A 20,120-nucleotide genomic window follows, 5' to 3' on the forward strand; every position below is an offset into this window, starting at 1 on the left:
ACAATACGTGATTGTGCGTGATATGGTTTGTGGTGTTTGTTGTGTTTTGTAGTTGATACTCGATACTGATGGAAATTTCTATAGCTTATAGGGAATATGGCCTACTTTTATGATCAACGTGAACCTACTCGATATGTCCAAGTCTCATTTGCAATACCTTTGTACCACAGAACGATGCCGAGATCGAAATGTCAGGTGTTGTTCATTGCTGTCGTGTTACATTGCAATTGAGTTCACTTCCTGTTCATGAGACAACATAGAATCTGTTCTTCTGTTTCAAGTCTCCCACGGCTTCAATGAAGGTGGGAACTTCTCAGAGAACAGTTGATCGAGAGCATCTGTCGTGCTTAGGCCCTTCTTTGGCGGCGTGTAAGGCGCGCGACGTAAGCCATCAGCTGTGGGGTCTATCAACTCAAAATAACACTCTTATTAAAGTCAGTCTAGGCAGTATACCAGCTACCTAATATAATTGCCTAAGATAGGCTTATAAAGCCTATCTAATGATAATTACATCTGACGCATAAAGAGAACTCTAAATACATTCCCCAAGGGATAAAATGGCTGCCCCAGTCCCCCATCGTAGCCCTCCAACCTTCTTTGGCGGCAACGGAAACAAAGGATCGGAAACCTGAACAGGACACCATTTACTTTATTGCAAATTTCAATTATTAACACGGAACATCTACTGAGGCCAGAGCTTACTCGCCATCAAGTCAGCGTCGGGGTTGGGGGCCATTTGAACAAAGCAGTCTCTGAATTCGGCCAGTCGCCTTTTTCACCGTCTCAAGGTAAATTCAGGTTCTGATAGATCTCTTCATCCCATTCCTGGAGGTCCAAAGTTCTCAGCTGCATTGAATCTGAGCCGTATTTGACGACGGGTACGGATAAAACCTTGAAGCCAAGGAGACATTCCTCCGAGACCTATGAGTGAATATATTTCGGTGAAAGGGTTTAATAATAGACTAGCACTAACCAAACCAGCTTCTAAATCCATATAGTCTTATCTCAAACTCTTGACTCTGGCTACTGGTTACTGGAGATGTATTCTCCTTATATCTCATCGTTGAAATCCTGACTTATGTGCTTCAAACAGTATGGATTGAACTTAAGCCATTGCTCTTCGACCGCGGCCACAAACTCATCAAAGTCTACAAGCTGCCATCGGGGCAGATCACAGCTACTGTGCTCATATGCATGAATGTAGTCCCAGTGAGAATCATGCCATATCCCATTCTCGTCCTGCTCCAGCTTCCAGGAGTCATGTTGCGTCCAGGAAAACGACATCTCTGCTCTAAACTTGGGCTTTTGCAACTGGTAGTGAAACAATAACTTCCATGGATTCCAGCTGACTTCGAAGATGAAACGATGAAGAGGTGGAGGGACATCTTCATCGCTTCTTGGGTTCTGACCATCTACCACAAGAGGTGATTCAATCGAAAAGGGGCGCAAAGCTTCGCACAACATGTGCCAGCATTCCTTTCCGTCTCGTTCTTCATTTAATCCGCCATGTCGTTGCGCTCTGGTTGCAATATTCCTCAGGGTTTTAAGAATGCTTCTCAGCGCATCTAGTTCGTGCGAGTCAGCTGCCTGATGGCCCATTAGCTTAGACATCTTCACTTGAAAGTTATCGGCGGCTTCACCTGGGTATGCCTCTTTCCAGCTTATCGATGGATCGAACATGTCGCGAAATAAATTCCAGGCCATGTTACCCAGGTTCGTTTTCTGGAGGTGCCATTCAAACCTGTCTCCCTCTGAATTCCCTGCCCATCTAGTAAGTTGAACAGGCACGGTCCTATAAATTCCCTTTATATCCAGGTTGTGGTGCTGATACTCCTCAAGTACAATTTTGAGGAAGGATGGAGGGCAATGAAGTCGCAAAGCCACATCTAGAGGCTGATTGATCAGAGCTGGGTTGTCTCTCTCGTGCGGGTACAAGCGATAGCGTGTCCGGATGTTCATCTGGTAGGGTAAACAATATCCATACCTCTTCATGAGCTCAATCATCTTTATTATCCCACTTATCCGAGCCCTTTCAGTATTCCGGTTCAGGATAGTGACCAAGAGCTCAGGCATATGATCACAATCATCGTTGCCATTTTCGTACCACGGCTGGTCTATCTGCTCATTAGCCTCCAGTTCCTCGTCAAGCAACCATTGCAAGCCATTCAAGCATTTGCCCAAGGGAGAAGCGCCGGAGGCGACAAATTCCAGAAGGGAGTCAAAGAGCCTATGCTTCTTATGCGGCACTTCCGATGGACAGCTGCAGCCACGGAGAAGATCCCTTATGGTCCGCGGTGCAGCACCAAGCTCAGCGCATCTTTGCATGACCGCCAGGTCACCATGTGCAACAGCCGAGTGAAACACGGCGTATCCGTCAGCAAAGTGGTACATGGGGCGAATGATATGGAAGAGTCTGGAGCAGCTTAAAGCTAAGCACTTGAGATCTCTATAAGGTAGAGTTCCTCCTTCCCCCTTGGGCTTTCCCGTAATCATGAGAAGTATTTCCATTGGAAGAAGAGCCAGTCTCCCCTGTTGTTGAGGGCTTGAAGGCTTCATGGGTATAGATGGAGAATTAGGAATAACTTCGGTGTCCTCGTTTGACATGCTTGCGTTGGGTGGCTGTGTGACTTCCTATATGTCCCCTGTCTCTTGACGTTCATAGCCAGATGCTTGATATGGTTTAAGGTCTGTTACTGTCTAGTAGGCAGGGCTTGTACTTATACTCACCCTGAATTCACTCCAACTGTTCAGATTTTGTGATAGTTAAGCACCGCTCTATACGACGAAAGTAGAGTTCTAATGACTGACTATTCGTCCAAGGAAACTCTTCCGTGTGTTCGTTTGAAGTCTCCTTTGCTTCTAAGGTCGGCGGAAACACCTAAATGAACAAAGCAATGTCATCGAGACTACAAGTTGTTAGCTAGATGCGTTGTTTGCAGCTAAGGCTTGAGGCTTGAACCTGAGAGTCAAATCAGCAGAGAGAACGTAGCCTTTTGTTCGGACAGAATAAATACACAAGCCTCCAAAGTGAAAATAGAGCGCCATGCATCTTGTTTACAAGGGTGCCTAGGAATATATAGGCACTCGAGTCCATAGCTTATGTCCCATCAAGGTGGAGTTGGGTTTTGCGTGCCCACTATAAGGCGAAAAGAACTTCGAGCTCTGAGCCCTCGTGGGAAGCAAAAGAATTAATAAGGCGTCATTATTGAGACCCGCACTGTCAGGTAAAATATTATCACATCGAGAAAGGCTTGCCTCCAGTCACCGATTCACGGGGTGTAAGCTTTCAGCCACAGGTGAGTTCGGCCCCGAGAGGGCACGATGCATATATGGAAGAGTCTCAAGAAGACTGTGCCTCTCATAGGGCAGTTCTAACAGACATCTGAAGCCATAGGGAAGTGTTCTTATAGTACTAGATATAGATCCCAGCTAATTATATCTTTAAATAGCCTCTAAATTGCTATATATAATAGTAAAAAGAAAAACAGTATAGCTATTAATAAAATAAAATATTAAGTATATAAAATAAAAAGTCTAAAGTAGCTTATTATTAAGCCCTTAAGATCTTTATAAAGTATAATCCTTTTATTTTAATTAAACTTATTAGTAATTTAAAGAAGGGTTTTAATAGAAAGGAAAGTTAATTTTCTTTATTATTAAAGTCTTAAAGGGTTTATCTCTATAAATAGAGAAGTAAATCTATATTAAATATCTTAATTAATATACTAATATTATAATTACTTAAGGTTTTCTTAAGATATCTCAAAAATTATTTATTATAATAAAATGCTAGATAGATTATACCTTATTGTTACTGGGTAATTATATGGTAGCACAATTACTCACCATTAATGTGATATATTACAAACCGGAAAGCCCGGCAACTCCCGTCAATTATCTGGTTGATAAGAACGAATTTCAACTCAGGCCGCACATTTAATGACAAGTCTCATTTATATTCATGTTGGTATTCGTATTTATGCACTTAGGTATCTGCGTGGGCATCTCAAAAGCATTGCTGAAGGGAGATCCCGATGCACTCAACATCAACTCACTTCTCGGGAAACACACCTCAACAGTATTCAATTTTTGCTCTCCTCGTTATTCTCACAGCTTGTAAGTAATGATCTTAGTAAATCATGGAAACTGGACTTCGTCCCATCTGAGCCCGAATATCACGATGTACCGACTCACAGATTTCCTGGTTGCACCGATCAATACAAGCCACCTCGGTGGGTTGACCAATCACACTCTTTAGTTTACGCAACAACTTACGCCAAGGCCGTGTGCGCGGGAGATGCTCCGCAGCCCGGTTGCCAGTTGGTCGGTAACTCCAATATTTCAGCTCTCAGATATACCTTTTATTACCGCAACTACTACTGGTTTTACAGAGCGCTATTGAAACTTGCAAGTTAGTATTGTATTGAACCATTACGCAGTTGTATCATGTGAAAATTGCGGGGAGGATGTTGATGAAGATGTTGTTCTTGCGCTGATGTTCCAAGGAGAAACAGGGGTCGTTGCTTTTGCTTTTCATGTGTTAGCTTGGTGTTTCTACGTAAGAATCCGAGTGGCGCTTATTGATTTATCCAGGGCTCCCTGCTTATTTGACCGATGATGCTGTTTACCAAAATCTTGGTTATCTCAATCGCGATCGAACCAATCAGCCGTTTGGAATCAGGGCAGTTCGCAGATCATCTGAGCAGCCATGTATAATTAGGGGTCCAAAGTAGATCATCTCCAAGGTTCCGAAAAGGACTGTCAGCTCGCTTTGACCCAGGACTTCCATGTGGCCACCAAATATGGTAGTCTTCTAGAAGCGGCGTTGCTGAGATTTCAGCTATTGATCTTTAGTGTGGCATCAGTTGATTGTTCTTTCGCTTGTCCCGTCTCACAATTTGCTTAGTTTGACTCATTCTCAAGAACAATATGTCTATTATTAACCTTGATGACATTAGTTCTATTGGGAGGCAACCTTTCATGATGTATCAGATTCGTTGGTCCTGTATCTGGGTATTTTCATACTGCGAAGGTCGACCAACTCGGCTATTTCTTCTCCTCATTGGAGCAAGCTACCAGGTTCCAAAGCTATGACTCTGTCGTGAACGGTGCGAAGGTCAGAGAATAGTATCGGGCGCGTTTCAATCCGCTAGCCATGTTGGCCATGAGGGTTGGTCATCCCTCCGTACGTGAGCTGGGAATTCTATCATAAATACCAAATCCTTCCCAACGTTCTCTGATCCTCTTCTACTTCAAGTTTCTCACATTCCCTTATCCCCTTTCACTTCAACAACATATTGACATCTTTGCTGGCCAAAAGATCGTCTCTACTTGTACACAAATCTTTTAATAAGCCACCAACTCTACCTCATTGCTTGATTTTGCCAATCATGGCCATGCCTACGCCGAATGAGATCGAAGGAGCCCTATTCAACGAGCTCTTTGTCATCTTCAACAATGCCGCCCTTTTCACTTGCCCTCGCAAAGACTGCAAACTCACAAGAAGTTCTGGCGGCTACTTCGCAACCAGTTCTTACAACGGCGATACCACAAGCATTTCTGGCAGCATCCATTGCCTAGGTCCCGGCTGCGGGTCCCAGTTGCCTATTTCTACTCCCAAAGCAAGGGTAACAAAGCTGTTTTCTCTTGTCATCTAGATATTTATGACTAATTATTTCTCAGTCGGATTGTGCACTAGCTATCCTCGAAGTCGTGCTGCGCTATGTGCATGAGCATGGTATCGCGCAGGTAGACATACTTGACACAGCCTATCAGGCATACCTTCGTCGCCGTAATGCAGACTCAGAGTGGCTCATTAAGAACTTCTGCCTAGCACGTATCCTTGTTGGGTTCCTTGATAGCCACGCTAGTAAGACGCACATCTTGCTGTCTCTCCGCTCAAGCCTGGCATCTCTTATGATGTTGAACTATCGGCAAGCACACGCTGGACGGTGCTTCTTGTGTTGGGTTGTTTTCTCACATCAGGATGTTGGGATAGATGAGCGATACTGTCTTTACTGTTTTGGGTTATTTGTTTACATTGGGTCATTGGGTTTATTATAGACGGCATAAAAACTAAGCAAGCACAAATTAGAGTTTTTCTTTCTTCGCCCAACATCCTCTATTCTATTTCTCTAGAATATAACCGTGTCTATGTTACAGTTCTTCGTGCTGCAGGCTTAACCTGGCTTGGTTCGAGCTCTTCCCTGCCAAGGAAACCTTTCCAACCTCTAGCTGATTCCTGCCATGATCGTGAATGAAAGAAATCAACGTCGCTAGAGGAATGGGCTCGCGATAGTTGCCCTGAAATGTAACCGGGGGGTGTCCACTAGCTGGGTATAGCTTCAGCGTTGGGTAACCTGTGATCAATTCAGGAACATCGTTACTGCTCACGTCGATTTTGGCGACGGATATCTTGTCACTGAGTCCGACATCGCGATAGTGCACGGCGAGCTCTTCGAGTACATCATGTGACCTAGCGTGCTGATTAGAGTCGATCTCCATCGGGTGAGAAGCAGACTTACTCGAGGCAATAATCACACCATGGTGTGTAGAACTCCACAAGGACATCTCGAGTGTCATCAAAGGCTACTTCTCTGAAGGTGTGTCCAACCAGTTCGACGCAGAGGCCTTGTTGTTTTACTGGCACAGGTTGAGATCGGACTTCTGGTTTCAGCTTGCCAGCCACAAAATCTTGGACAAATCCTGTGATGCTTTCGGCATTGACCGAGCTAGCTTTCAATGGGAATTTCTCCGTTGAGGTGACATTCTCAATTGCGAAACCCAATTTGGTGCCGTCGGCGAGATTGAGTAATGCCGCCCGCTGGGGGTACCTGTTTGAATCGACGGTAACAAAGGTCAAGACGCTGCTGAATCTTCGAGCCAGCGGATAGAGCAAGTCAACCAGATGATCGCGCTCTGTTGGAGAAGCTACTAAAATCTGTGCTAGTGGCAAGCTGGTCTAATAGTGTTTATCAGCTGTCGGATTCCATAAAAATGTATGAGTAGGTTGGTATACCTCGGCAAAGGTAGCGTAAACCTCTGGGTGTAGCTCTCCAATCAAGGGCGTCCCGTATTTCCTGATGAAAAGCTGGAGTGCATCATGGTCAAAAGGCCCTTCGTAGCTGCTGCGACGCTCGTCAAATGTGCTGAGAAGCAAAATACCTGGTTGAGCGACACCTTCATTATTCGCTCGACTAGAATTATGGGTAATTGCAAAAGCGTATTCACCACGAAGCTGCTCAGCCACCTGCGAGTATAGCTCGACCAAGTCTTTCTCTTTATCATCAATGAAGGCGACGATTGAAACGTAATCAGTGCTCAAAAACTCGTCATAATTGGCATCACTTAGTTCCATAACAGCTGGCCCATGTTGCCGTTCGATGAATGCCAATAGTCTAAAATAACAAGGTGCTTAGCGCAAAACTTTTCGAGAGAAAGGGGGTTATAGTACGCTGAAGTGTCTAAGTCGCCTCGGTAAAGGGTGAGTCGACTACGGCCTCTGGAAAGCCTGACTTCTGGAACATGGAGAACTCCGACATCATCGCAGACTTTACCGTTAGTTGAACAATCTACCCGTACAAAGTTGGTCTCGGGGGAGAGGTCTGAGGCCTGCTCGAACTGAGTAGTAATCTCGTCGCACTTCACACAACTAGGGGTAACAAAGAGCACAAGAGCAAGGTTGTCTGAATTCACAAGGTCGAAGAAGTCATCTTCGCCAAGGTCGGAGACTGAATGAGTCCAGACAAAGGTGCCATACGTGAGAAGCAATAGCGCATGAGGAACGAGCATGTTGTAGCTTTGTTTGAAATCTGAAAAGAAGGAATTATTGTTTAGAAGAAGGCGCCGGTGTGGAGCCGGCTTATATGCAGGAACAGAGCTCATATTACCCGTCGGGGTATAGGTGCGACATCTCTGATGATGATGAGGACAGATAGCGGGCTGAGCTGTCAGCATCCGTCCTTGGGAATACGAGCCCGAATACAAAATAAGCCATAAGGACGGAGCCATATCATCGTATAGCACTTGGGCATCAACCATACTTGGTGCTTTTTAGGTTCAGCAGGATCTAGATTGTTTCAGCTGAAGCCATAGCAGGTTCTGTTTCTCGGTCAAGAGAATTAACCAAGCATTTCCTTTAAAATCTACACGTTTACTGAGTTTTAGGGTACCCCTGACCAATCTCAGGCAGAGAAAACGCTGTAAGCTTATGGGTTCTTTACCAACGATCCCCGACCCCAGGTTAGTGTGGTCATGCACGCTTTGACCTTATATTGACCTGAAGTTTACGCTATCGGATCTCACAAAAGAAAAGCGATAGAAAACCCACGTGCACAACTTAAAGTTTGGATCGAGCCTCACGCTCAATTGCCCCTAGAAGGACGGCTCACTTAGACACACCGATAGAACAATATTCAGGTAATTCTAGAACACGCAGGAACTGAAATTGGCTACAGGTTTTCCGCCCTGAAACAATCGTCCCCTCGAAACTACGCTAGAAACAGCAAGGCTTCGGCACATATAGCTGTTCTGCGAAGGAAGAGGGAAATTTCTCGGCATGGCCCGAGCGTGCTAGTGTAATCTAACGAATCACGTATAAAAGTCAAATATTTCATCACACTACTATTATGCTAATAAATGTATCACTTCAAAGTGCAGTACGAAAAGAGATGCGATTGTACCTGGATGGATCTAACTACATAACACAACACACTGCCGGTTCCTCCGTCCCTATTCCCCACACACACTGCCCCTGATTCACAATCGATCTAACAACCTAACTCTCCCACTGCTAACCCCATGCCTCCAGCAAATCTTCAACCGTCCAGGCTGGCGAGGTCGATGGCGACCTCACCCGAAACGGGACCGGAGACGAGAGCAGAGCCAGAAAAGGATCCATTCTCATTGCTCAGCCAAACGCTAAGCTTGCCATCCTCACCGGTATAGCTGAAGGTGAGACCAGCGTTTTCGCCGCACTTGTAGATTCTGCCCGCAGCGACGGTATCTTTGGCTGGTGGGTAACACTGAGTGTCAACGCCGGCGGCAGTGATGTGGAAAGTCACGCCGTCTTTATTGGCTGGGTCGAGCTTGATGGCGCTGAGTTTGGCGGGCAGCCCAACGCTGGCGACGCCTCGTGCGTCGAGGAAGGGGTTTGCATGAGAGCCAACGACCAGGAGACTCAGGAGAGGAATGAGGGAAAACATGATGATGTTGGAAAAAGGCTTATTGACACAAAAGAACTTGGTCAAATTTGAGATGTGATGTAGAGCGTTGTGAGGAGCAATGAAGTCTTGTAGATGGTGTCGATAGTCGATGATGCAGGTCAAGTCAGACAAGCGGGCACCAGCTCGTATATGTATCTTTGAGACTCGCTGTGTCTTTGGCCTCAAGGCAGATCAGACTTTTTGCCGGCCACCGATAATTCACTTACCCCTTTGTGACACCGAGACCTAGCATGCGGGCTGAACTTTTTGGGCAATTCATGTCGAGGTAAGCTTCGAATCAGTGATGCCCGAGTGTCTTCAGGAGAAACCCGGTACGCTCTTGAGCATCCACGAGGGGCTTTCCTGTGCCTGGCTGGTTCCACGTATCTACAACTTCAGCACGGTTGTCATGAGCATGAATGTAGAGGTTTCCAGTCAGAGCTTTCTCAAAGCGATACGAGATAGAAGAGCTGAGAAAGCTATACGAGATAGTTTGGTGGTTTCAAGATAGACCTCGTGGTGCATTCTATTGGCTTTGAAGCCTGGCAGACTATTGCACGGATGTTTTTTAGGAAATCACTTCGTAGATTGTGTTATTTGAGAACATGTTTCTAAGTTCAGGAATACATACTCAACGTCTTAGAGCATGCCTCTAGCTAGGGCCTGAAACTTAAAACCCAATTATAGACTTTCCTTATGAAAGTTCCGTGCAGATTTCGGTGTCCTGAACGGGGGAATCGGTTGAGTATGTTGTCGTCAAAGCTAACTAACAAGTTGAACCCGAGTATAAGAAGGTTATGTTCGTACGATAAAGATCCGAGGCACAACAGAACCAAGAACAGAACAACACAGCTTCAACAAAGCAAAGCACTACCCAGTCCTTCACTACCCCTCCTTCTTAATCTTTTACCTCTACCACCTAATCGCAATGAAGCTGACTTCCATCATAATCGGCACCCTCGCCGTTGGGCAGGTACTTGCTGCTGATTTCAACCTTCACGCAACCTACACGGATGAGTTGGTCAACGTGGGCAACCTTGATTCCTTCTGGAGCGTCTGGAACCGCATGTACGATGTGGCCGACGACAAGGGCGGCCTCTCCGACCACACCACTTGGCAGTACACCGGCAACTGCAACTCTGGGTACGACAAGCCAAAGACATCTGTCCGAGTCCAGCTCGATGGGCAGTGGGGAGTAGTCGGCAAAGTCAGCGGCTGGCAGATGCGAGATGCTCTCATCCAGGCTATGTGGGCAACTGTCCAGGCAGCTGGTCAGCAGAACCAGTACCCCGTCTACACAGACTGCAGCGGCTTTACCTGGCAGGAATCTACTCCGAATAACAAAAATGCTGCTTGTGGTCGGGCTACCACGAAGAAGGTCTACTGCCCCTGCGAGTACATGGTAGAGTGCCAGAAGTTTAGCTGGGGCCGCAAGCTCCCGTCCCAGGTCCGCATCAACGTCTACAACAGGGATGGGTCTCTGCGTGCGGATATGTACCAGATCAAGATCGGCGCACAGACCTTGAGGGGCGAGAGCGGTTGCGGGAAAGCTGGCGCCATTGCTGAGGTGCTGGCTAGCTTCGTCCCGGGTGTTGGCCAGTACTTTGACAAGGGTATCAAGATCGCATGCCGACAGGGAAGTCTCTGGTAAAGCTTTGGCTCGACATACGGCCGCAATACACTATGGAGGGGTACTCTAAAATCACGACTTTCACGGTTGGTTTGCGGTCTACCTCGGCTTTACCTGGTAGTCCCTGTCCTCGCTGGAGCAGCACTCATACATGGCAGATTTTATGAGTCCTTTGTTCAAGTAGCTCCTACAGAAGACGAAAGAGTTTTGCGAATCTTTGGGGTTTCTTCATTTTGGTTTTCTTGTTCCTTTCCTTATCCCTGTGCTTGAGTATCTCATTTCTACGTTTTCTATGTCGTTATAGAAGGGCAGATGTCCTGTGGGTAGCCGAACGAGATCAGCTTTAGATATTATCACTGTATTTGAGAAATCGCGTTTGTTGCAAAGGTTTAGATTGCCCAAGACTGGTACTTCTAAGGGATATTTGCACTGGAAATGACCTTGAATCCAATACTGTATACAAATATTTTCTCACCACAATTAACAAACGAGGCTTGCTTCTCTATATGCTTCCCTATCGCCTCGTTTACTGATGTAAACAGACTACTTGTGACTCGTGTGTGGGCACCGCTGGCCAAGGATCTAGTACCAAGGTTCTCAATGCATGTAAACCTCCCATATTCACCACCAGAACTTCGCAAAGACGGTTACAACTATATCCCACATGAATACATGGCTCTCTGAGAAGCTCACATCCGGAACACATACACTGGAAAGGTTCATGAATCATAAACCCCCGGAGTTGCCTGCCGAAGTCGCACAGTGAGCCTGTAGTGAGCCCGTGGTAACCTTTTTTATATGATTATTGCGTTTACCATAGATAGGGCATAAGAACATCGCAACCATAAGTCGGAGCTTTTCATCCTTTTCTCCCAATATCCATCTTCCTCTTCGTGACTCGTGACTGTTGCGCTCCAAGTGTCGCCAGTGTCCACTCTTCAGCCTGGGCATGCCCTTTATCCGCGTTTAGCTAGCAAAAGCTCAGGCCAAAATCTGGCAGTGGCAGATTCATACTGTAGCAGTGGCATGCAACTCTTGTTCACCCCACTGCTCAACTGCTGGTTTCATCACCGCAACGCTACAGATTTTATTTACTCCTCTCGACTCCCCTCACAGTAAACTCTCACAACATCGTCAACTCAGAAGGCATAGCGATACTTTGACTCCCCACTGCCATCCCATCCAGAAATCCACCGCAATGGGCTCCCTTCTCCCTCTGGACTCACGATGCTCATCCTTCATCGTGAAGCCCTCCGACAAGCGACCTCAGCAGACAGGAGCTCTCGCGCGTCTCCCTGTCGAGCTGAAGCGCATGATAGCCAAGAACATCGACAAGCCCAGAGCTAAAGACCTTAAATCTCTAGCCTTGTCTTCAGCTGCGCTCTTCAGTGTCATTCGCCCACTATACTACCGATCAGGCAGCTTTGAAGATTTCCGGGAAGCACTCAAGACTGCAGACGTCGCCAGAATGGAGCGCAATTACGAGTTCGGCGGTGTTGATGTCTCGATCGTCTGGGACAGGAAACATGTCAAGTGTCAATGCCGCAACAAGCTTGCAAAGCACAGCAAACACAGACCGATTGACCTTCTTCTCTTTCGCATCCTCAAAGAAGAATGGAACCCGAGTTTTGCGAATGCTCTCATTTGGTTGTGTTCCAAGGGTTTTTCGCTCCAGCACTGGCCTCGCAACCATCACTCGATCTCATCTATGTCGAATATGATGCCTGAATCTCTTATCCAGCTTTTCCAAAGAGGGATGGGAGATCCTGACAAAGTCAAAGGAATCTGCGACATCATCCAGTTTCTGAGTGGTCAGGGTCTTCCCATCCCTCTCCGTCTGAATCCCGAACGGGCTCCAGGCTACGCAGCAAAGGAACGACAAGAGAGTGCAGTAGGCTGCAGTTGCTTAGAATGCGGTCCTCCCCTGCGTCACGTATGGCACGAAACCACCATGGCCATCGCCCTTCGATCTCACTGTCCACCTATCATCCTCGAAGTCCTTCTCCAGGAGTACACAAAGCGCGGCGTTTTCCTTACAGACTTGGAACTGGATACTTGGGAAGCCCCGCCAGCACTGGAGGACTGGTGCGAAGCCCAGGAACCTTTCTTCAAAGGCAGGCCTCACCACGAGTCGTGGTTCATCGAGACAGACTTTGCATCTGTAATCTCGAGTCTATACGCCGACCTCATGGAGCCTGTTACGGGCTGGGAAGAGGAATACCAAGGACAAACAGCCGACATCTGGGAAGCCAAGATGAAGTTGCTCCTGCGCTACAACGCCATCGACGAGCATGAGCGGGATTTGTTCCAGGGAATTTTGGAGGCTCTTCGAAAGATCGCCAAAATGAGCCCGGGTACCGACGACGCCGCCGGAAAGTATCGATGGAGCGCATTCCGCAAGGCCATTCGAGACTTCGCAACAGCACCTGAGCTCATGAGCACGTATTTGGACCAGGATGATTGGATCGAGTCTGAGGATCCTGAGGAGACGCGACGTCCGCACCGGTTTTTTATTGACGAGGACATCTATCCATCGTTCTGGAGTATTGGAAGTGCTGTGGTCAGATCTCACGATTTATGGATCTTGTTGATCTTATCGAGACTAATAACATGTCTTGATGGTATGACGATCATTGTGGGCACTGGGTTGCTCCCCTAGGTATGAAGCTGGACATGGGTGGTGGCTGGCTTCTCACGAGGCTGATGATCGGATTTGAGTGTGGTACGATTGAGTTTTGCAGGTTTGATTCAGGGATTAGTTTTTATGAGGGTTTATTGTGTTGGTACCTTCCAGGCTGGTGTGGATTTGTTTTTGCGGAAAGGGGAAAGGGTCTTCTGGTTCGTGCAGGTGGTATTGTCTTCTGGTGGTTTCTTTTCGGCGTTTCGGTAAACACTCCACTCTGGAATCATGATGTGCACGAGATTAGGTATCACAGTGCCAACTAATTGATGTTTATGTTCTGTAGCTACTGCATCTAAGGTCCTACACGTATCGTACCAGACTGTCTTTCTCAAGACACATGAGGTTGTGATGTAGATAAGCCACTCAACGAAACCACTGCGTAATGCACTTCCAATCTTCTTTGAATGCTTCTGCGATGGATCATCTCGTTACTGCGGCCACCACTGGAATAATCTGACTCTTGTGCAAAGACATGCTACGTTTGTTGCGCCGCTCTGCCCATTTCGTCCAAAGTGAGGGTACATAGCATCATGGCATGCAGACACTCAGAATTCTGATTACCTGGCGATAAAGTAAGTCAAGTTTGCCAAACTTCCTTTTGGTCGGAGAACACGAAAAGGGCGAGATGCTAGCAGTTGAGCTAGCAGAACAAATATGAGGGGGGCTGTTCGCACACAGTAGCTTTGTCCCTTGAGTTGGGATGACTTCCTTTGCAGCGCAGTGACTTTTCCTCTTACGTTGGCTCCTCGACGCTGAGTCTATTTCTGAACTGCTACCATCCTTCTTACCAAATAACTCAGCCGGGGACTCTAGCCACTCTGGTGCTGCGTCATCCCTATCAACTAGCATTTCCCCCTCTCACCGTAGCAACAACCACTCCCACACATCTCCCTGCCCGCCAGTGTTCAGATCCTCAGTGTTCATTCCCCCAACCAAACGTACCCCTTTCCATTGTAAAACTGTGTTCAGGGCTCAGTAGCGCTTGAGGCCTTGACTCACAGGAGCTAGAACTGTGCGAACACGTTTGGCGCCACTGTCAGATATCTCCTCCATATCAACTCGCTCCAGGTTCTCCCAACTCCTCACATCTTCCCTCCTTTCACCAAGGTGGCTGACCACAACTTGATCCTTAGCATCTCACAAAACACCGAGCGCAGTTCATCTTGCCCTCTCCTTTACAACTCATCTCTGTCGTATTCGCGGCTGGTCACTTCTCGATATCACAACAATAACAGCTCACGAAGCACCAACGCGCCTCATTTTCTACCATCTTCACATCTCCTCTCCTGCCACCAAGGCGGTTGACCACAACTCAACCTTTCACAGCTCACAAAACAGCGATTGCAACTCACCTTGCCCTCTCCTTCACATCTCATCTCTCATAACCACCAGAAAGCCTTTCCCTTACCTCTCACCCCCCAGCGAACGGTCATCATGTCGTCCGCAACCAACACCAACACCTCTCCTGACATCACCAATACCTCCCAAAGCAGCGCATCCTCCACTGCTCTCATCCCCACCATCACCAAGAGCACCATGGCCCCCAACCCCTCCATCCTCGAGCGCATCCCGCAGGAGATCCTCCTCCACATCACCAAACTCCTCATCTTCCGCGGCGCCTCTCGCCTCGCCCGCACCTCAAAGCATCTCCACTGCACCCTGAACAAGGAGATCTACAAGCTCGCAGGTAAGCACGACAGCTGGTACCCGCTCTTCTTCGCAGCATCAACCAGCAACATCGCAACTTTGGAGCTCTGCTTCGAGTTCGGCGCCGTGATCGACACCCACTGGCCTCTCAACGAGACCATGACCTTTGGGTACGGCCAGCGACTCTACCTCTCCCTGGGCTGTCGCCCTCTGCGCCAGGCTATCTCGTCTCTACAGTACGTGGCTGTGGACTGGCTCCTTCAGCACGGGGCTGATCCTGATGAGACGCTCCTGGAGGCGGTCCTGATTCATCTGCGTGAGGCACCTCTTTCTCTTGCCTTTCGTTGTGGTGGCGGGTCGTGGGAGAGAGTGCTTCCTTCGCGATCCATTATTTTCACTCTCCTCGAGGCCGGTGCTGACCTGAACGACGTCGATGAGGGCCCAGCCGAGGAAATTGAGGCCATGTACGATGATCGTAGCTACATCACCCCGTATTGGTATTATTGAATGGTAACGATGTTCGCACGCTACCGGTTGCTGGTCGTTTGGGCTCTGAGCATCCAGGCCATCGAGACACTCACGCCTCGCCGCACCGGATGGCTTCCTTTTGCGTTTCGACTTTTCTTTTTCGCTTTATCTTTCATATCTCGACATTACTTCGCCTGTTCGCCCTCATTCACGAGTGTTCCTGGCTGAGAATCGTTGAGTGGTGGACGAGGTAATGTGGCGATCGGCCGGGTACAGGGTAGTGAGATAACAAGGACTCACATGGCGTTGGACGGTCTAGGCGTATGAAAGGATGGATGTGGTGCTCATGTGTCTTTTAACTTTCATCTCCTCTCGCGGAGTAGGCAGCGGTATCATTTGGGCGGGTTTCATATATGTCACGAGGATACGTTGCTATTTTGGGGAAGTCGAGAGACACTGAGGATGAAGTAGACAGAAATCTATTGCTTGTACTGTCTCGCAAAAAAAAAATCGCACGCGCTCTCGCAAGTCTAGTCTATGAAAATCTAATGCAATCCACTCTCTCCCGTCCTCGCCATGTGCTGCTGGCACTTGATCATGATATCCAACTGATCACTAACATCCTTCAACCGCCCCAGCACCTTTCTGTTACCATCGGTGAAGTTGAGGATCGAGTATGGCACACCAGTGTCGTTGCAAAACTCCCGGATCATGAACTGCACCTTGCGTAGGTTATGGCGCGGCACACGGGGGAACAGGTGGTGAACAGCCTGGAACTGAAGACCGCCATGCACAAAGTCCATCCACGCGGGGCAGTCGACGTCCATAGTGGTGCGGAGCTGGCGCTGCGCGAAGGACTCGGTCTCGCCGAGGTCGACGGTTGACATTCCCCAGTGGGAGAGGGTGATCTGCACGTGGAGCGGCATGGTGATGATGTGGGAGACCAAGACGAAGATGACGCGGGTCGTCCAGTCGGGGAGACCTCGCCAGAGGAGGCAGTAGCCGAAGAGGAACCAGTAGCAGGCCATGAAGGTGATCTCGGTAGGTCGAATCCACCAAGCGCGGCTCTTTCCAAGCTGTGAGGACTTCTCGGAGAGGACGTGGAGCCAGGAGAGGAGGTACAGGTTGAAGCGCGCGATGCCCATGACGGGGTAGTAAGTCCAGCGCTGGAAGGGAACGAGGAAATCGGCTGCGGCGTCCCAGACGAAAGTGAAGTTGTAGTAAGTTGAGCGGAGGGACTTGAAGAACGAGGGGCATGTCGCAAACAGGGGAACGTTCTGAATATCAGGATCATGTTCCTAAACAGGTCAGTACTGAGTAGTGTTTGATGAGGGTGAGTTGTCTTACCGGTTGGTTCGTCACAAGGTGGTGAACGTTGTGACTGCTCTTCCACCATCCAATCGACAAACCACAGCAGAAATCAGCAATAAACATGCCAATCAGAGTGTCGACGACAAAATTAGACGTAATCGCAAGATGGCCAGCATCATGCGCGCTGAACATGATTTGATGCTACCCCTGTTAGTCAAAAGCTTCACAACACGACAAGGAGCGCACATACCCAGAACAATCCCAGGAACACAGCAGAAGTGATGTACCACTGGTTATAAAACAACACACCAAAGAGCGTGAACAGCGCCGTGTACCGCATCATCTCCTTCCCATACTCAACGTACGGACACTGATAAAGACCCTCGTCGTGAATCCTCTGGTGGAGAAGCTGGTACTTCCTCGCAATCTCATCCTGCACCCGCGTATCCAGCGACGGGTACGTTTCAAGGTCGTTCTGAATCTCCCGGGCGACTCCTGCATTGGCCACACGCAGCGTCGCAGTGCGCTTTCGCGAATCATCCGCGGCCGCTGTCTTTACCGCCCGCTGGCGGAGCCCTTCTCCCTCATCTTTGACGTCGTCCACGCTGAGCGATGACGAGGCGGAACTAACGGCGTCGTCGAGACTCGTGTTGTCGTTGTCGTCGGTGTCGGAGGATGTGCTCGAGTCCGAGATATCAATCTCTTGGGCGTCGAGGCGGAAGACGCCGCCTCTAATTGGTGGTGTGCGGTTCACCCAGGATCCTTGCTTCCGACCGATCCGATAGGCCTTCATTGTTCGTAAGGTCGCTTCCGAGTGATAGCTATCCCAAAGAAGAAAACCCGTGTTAGCTTAACCTGATCTGATCTGATCTGTAATGTTGTCTCCCCCGCAAAACGCACATGTCATCTTGGTGTGTAGAGACCAAATTGGGTAATGGGTGCTGTAGTGTGTTTCTCTTTTTGGTGTAGTGCACCCGTCCAACACTCAACCTCAACACCATAAAAAAGCATCGTGACTTACGCTTTCATCTCATCGGTCGCATCTCTGCCCACCATGTGAAGAACTGCTAATCTTCCACCTGGATGTCTATCCATCCAGCCGTCGAGCTTGAGTACCGAGTCTTCGAAGACGACGATTGTTTGACCAGCTGCGATCATCCTCTCAACCGCCGCAGCGGTCAAGATCTTGTCGCGGTTCATTTCGGGATTGTTTTAGTCGTGATTTGGTATATAAGGAATGTCGAAATGAAAAGAGAGACAATCGAGAAAAAAGAGAAGTGGGAAGAAGGAGAGGAACAGTGATCGAGTGTCACTGTAGGAAGAGAGAGTGGATATGAATGAAGAGCAAACAGACCAGAACGGGAATCACAGCAGCAAACAGGCGAGGCAGCACAACGAGATAAGTACCTGTTCGCCCACTCACACTCACTCTCTCTCACATCAGGGGCACAGCCTTCGATAGAGCTACCATATCCATTTATTTCACATCGTACGTACCCCAATGGCGCATATTCGCCCCCCTCATGCCAATAGCCAGAAAAGATAGCGTCTGCTGGGGTTAGCTCAAAGGAGATTGACCACATCTCATCTCCAGAACCCTGTGTAGCCAAGTCTTTTCTCAGGTGCAAGGACCACATATTAAAACTGGTCTTGGGCTTGGGGTTCTGGGACTAAAGACACCAGAGTGGAGATGGGCTTGTGAAACAAGAGTCGTTGTGGCCTGGCCCTGGTAGGTCACTTAAGTTGCTGCGAAGTTAGGGGGGGATCTAGACCCGAGGGTGGCTTTGGGTGGTGACAGTGACGGGACACGTTCTAGAAAAATAGCTTATTTCCTCACCCTGCTATTGCGTATACGATGCCTACATATTGTGAGCGTTTGGCATTGATTGAACGAGCAAACACGAGAGATACACACGTATCGTTCGCATGTTCCGTATTGTCGTCCGTCTGCAATTACGCGTAACAGATATTACACTACGGTACTCAAAACACTTCCCGTACCCGTACGGACCACTCGCTCTCGTTCTCCTCGTTCTCTCTAACGCGTAATCGGATACCTCCCCCTCCAGGAATAGCTCATCTCTTGCTCCGTCCGTGGATACGAAAATCCCTCCTCCACCGTCGGAAAACAACACGCGTTCTGGGTCCTGCGCCCCCCTCCTCACCCCACTCCCCCCTGTCACGCTGAGCTAGCGCCTCGCCCACTTGCAGCGGGGGGGCGTTACAGTGCAGAGACCCTGAATTTTTCCTTTTCCTTTTTTTCCTTTAGGGCATCTGGGTCCTGTCCCGCGGGTGCCCGTATTGACATCGGCGGTTGGTCCGTACGCGTAAACGAAATAAACGAAACCGATGTGAGGAAAAAGTCAAAAGGAAAAGGGGCGCGCGCAACACATGTTCTAGAATAAGGGTCTTTATCTGCAAAAGTATAATTGCTACAGGGTCTCTCTCGGCATTTGTTGGGTGTTACGTACATTGCGTTGCACGTGGTGACTCTGTTGGAAGCTTGTCACGTCCTACTCGAAACCATCTTGAGTAAGGTATCTTTAGCTTCAAAAGGGGGCCAATCTTGGTGTAGCTACGTGCTCGTGACAACATGCCATGAATCGAACCACACACGAATATTGCAGTAGCAAAAACCTTGGCTAACGCGAAAAAAGAACCTGTTTTTCGTAAACGGCGCAGCACAACTACCTACCTCACTCAGTAATTAACCTTGCGCCTTTTTTGGCACCTTTCTCGCCACATACGCAAGAAAGGGGTTACTGCAGTCTTGGCTTCAGTGAGCTAAGCTTTAGATACCCCTGCTTTCCGTGGTGCGAGAGATTAATGTGCCTCCGTAGGCCTGGGTGTCCAATCCTGTGACGAAAAATTAACGTGTCAAGATTAACTCTATGCAGCTGTGACCCAGATCTTGCTAGCGCCCCACGTTTTATCTTGAGTGTTTGTGTGGTGGGCTAATCTTATCTTATCGCCGCTTTTGTCTGGGGCGGTTAAATAAAATGAGATGGGGATGGATTTTGGGACTTTGGTTGGATGGTTTAGGGTAGCGTTGATGTTGCGACGGTATGTTCCGTTGAACAATTGAACAATCGAACTGGACAAAGGTTAATTGAGTATGTATTCTGATGATGATGTATTGTTCAGTGGCTTCTCAATTGTCTGCCGACATCGCATCAGT

General features: G+C 48.3%; 8 protein-coding genes across 8 annotated transcripts; 4 read left to right on the forward strand and 4 right to left on the reverse strand.

The window, feature by feature from the left end:
- Window positions 1–1,050: 1,050 nt before the first annotated feature.
- FMAN_00156 (uncharacterized protein) lies at window positions 1,051–2,604 on the reverse strand (the record flags this gene model as incomplete). Its single annotated transcript, XM_041821972.1, has 1 exon — window positions 1,051–2,604. The coding sequence occupies one exon, from the start codon at window positions 2,602–2,604 to the stop codon at window positions 1,051–1,053; it is 1,554 nt and encodes a 517-aa protein (XP_041687699.1).
- Window positions 2,605–3,961: 1,357 nt separating this feature from the next.
- On the forward strand, window positions 3,962–5,105 carry FMAN_00157 (uncharacterized protein; the record flags this gene model as incomplete). Its single annotated transcript, XM_041821973.1, is given in 4 exon segments — window positions 3,962–4,116; window positions 4,134–4,411; window positions 4,440–4,558; window positions 4,959–5,105. The coding sequence occupies 4 exon segments, from the start codon at window positions 3,962–3,964 to the stop codon at window positions 5,103–5,105; spliced, it is 699 nt and encodes a 232-aa protein (XP_041687700.1).
- Window positions 5,106–6,156: 1,051 nt separating this feature from the next.
- Window positions 6,157–7,791, reverse strand: FMAN_00158 (putative proteine disulfate isomerase; the record flags this gene model as incomplete). The annotated part of the gene is made up of 4 exons (XM_041821974.1): window positions 6,157–6,475; window positions 6,525–6,961; window positions 7,019–7,397; window positions 7,454–7,791. 4 exons carry the CDS (start codon window positions 7,789–7,791, stop codon window positions 6,157–6,159), a joined length of 1,473 nt encoding a protein of 490 aa, XP_041687701.1.
- Window positions 7,792–8,816: 1,025 nt separating this feature from the next.
- Window positions 8,817–9,203, reverse strand: FMAN_00159 (uncharacterized protein; the record flags this gene model as incomplete). Its single annotated transcript, XM_041821975.1, has 1 exon — window positions 8,817–9,203. The coding sequence occupies one exon, from the start codon at window positions 9,201–9,203 to the stop codon at window positions 8,817–8,819; it is 387 nt and encodes a 128-aa protein (XP_041687702.1).
- A 928-nt stretch (window positions 9,204–10,131) lies between these two features.
- FMAN_00160 (uncharacterized protein) lies at window positions 10,132–10,854 on the forward strand (the record flags this gene model as incomplete). Its single annotated transcript, XM_041821976.1, has 1 exon — window positions 10,132–10,854. One exon carries the CDS (start codon window positions 10,132–10,134, stop codon window positions 10,852–10,854), a length of 723 nt encoding a protein of 240 aa, XP_041687703.1.
- A 1,177-nt stretch (window positions 10,855–12,031) lies between these two features.
- FMAN_00161 (uncharacterized protein) lies at window positions 12,032–13,492 on the forward strand (the record flags this gene model as incomplete). The annotated part of the gene is made up of 1 exon (XM_041821977.1): window positions 12,032–13,492. The coding sequence occupies one exon, from the start codon at window positions 12,032–12,034 to the stop codon at window positions 13,490–13,492; it is 1,461 nt and encodes a 486-aa protein (XP_041687704.1).
- A 1,458-nt stretch (window positions 13,493–14,950) lies between these two features.
- On the forward strand, window positions 14,951–15,670 carry FMAN_00162 (uncharacterized protein; the record flags this gene model as incomplete). The annotated part of the gene is made up of 1 exon (XM_041821979.1): window positions 14,951–15,670. The coding sequence occupies one exon, from the start codon at window positions 14,951–14,953 to the stop codon at window positions 15,668–15,670; it is 720 nt and encodes a 239-aa protein (XP_041687705.1).
- A 506-nt stretch (window positions 15,671–16,176) lies between these two features.
- FMAN_00163 (uncharacterized protein) lies at window positions 16,177–18,142 on the reverse strand (the record flags this gene model as incomplete). Its single annotated transcript, XM_041821980.1, has 4 exons — window positions 16,177–16,929; window positions 16,979–17,143; window positions 17,193–17,763; window positions 17,964–18,142. The coding sequence occupies 4 exons, from the start codon at window positions 18,140–18,142 to the stop codon at window positions 16,177–16,179; spliced, it is 1,668 nt and encodes a 555-aa protein (XP_041687706.1).
- Between the last annotated feature and the right edge of the window lie 1,978 nt (window positions 18,143–20,120).

The sequence above is a fragment of the Fusarium mangiferae genome, assembly GCF_900044065.1.
Source record: "Fusarium mangiferae strain MRC7560 genome assembly, contig: FMAN_scaffold013, whole genome shotgun sequence".
NCBI classification, from domain to species: domain Eukaryota; kingdom Fungi; phylum Ascomycota; class Sordariomycetes; order Hypocreales; family Nectriaceae; genus Fusarium; species Fusarium mangiferae.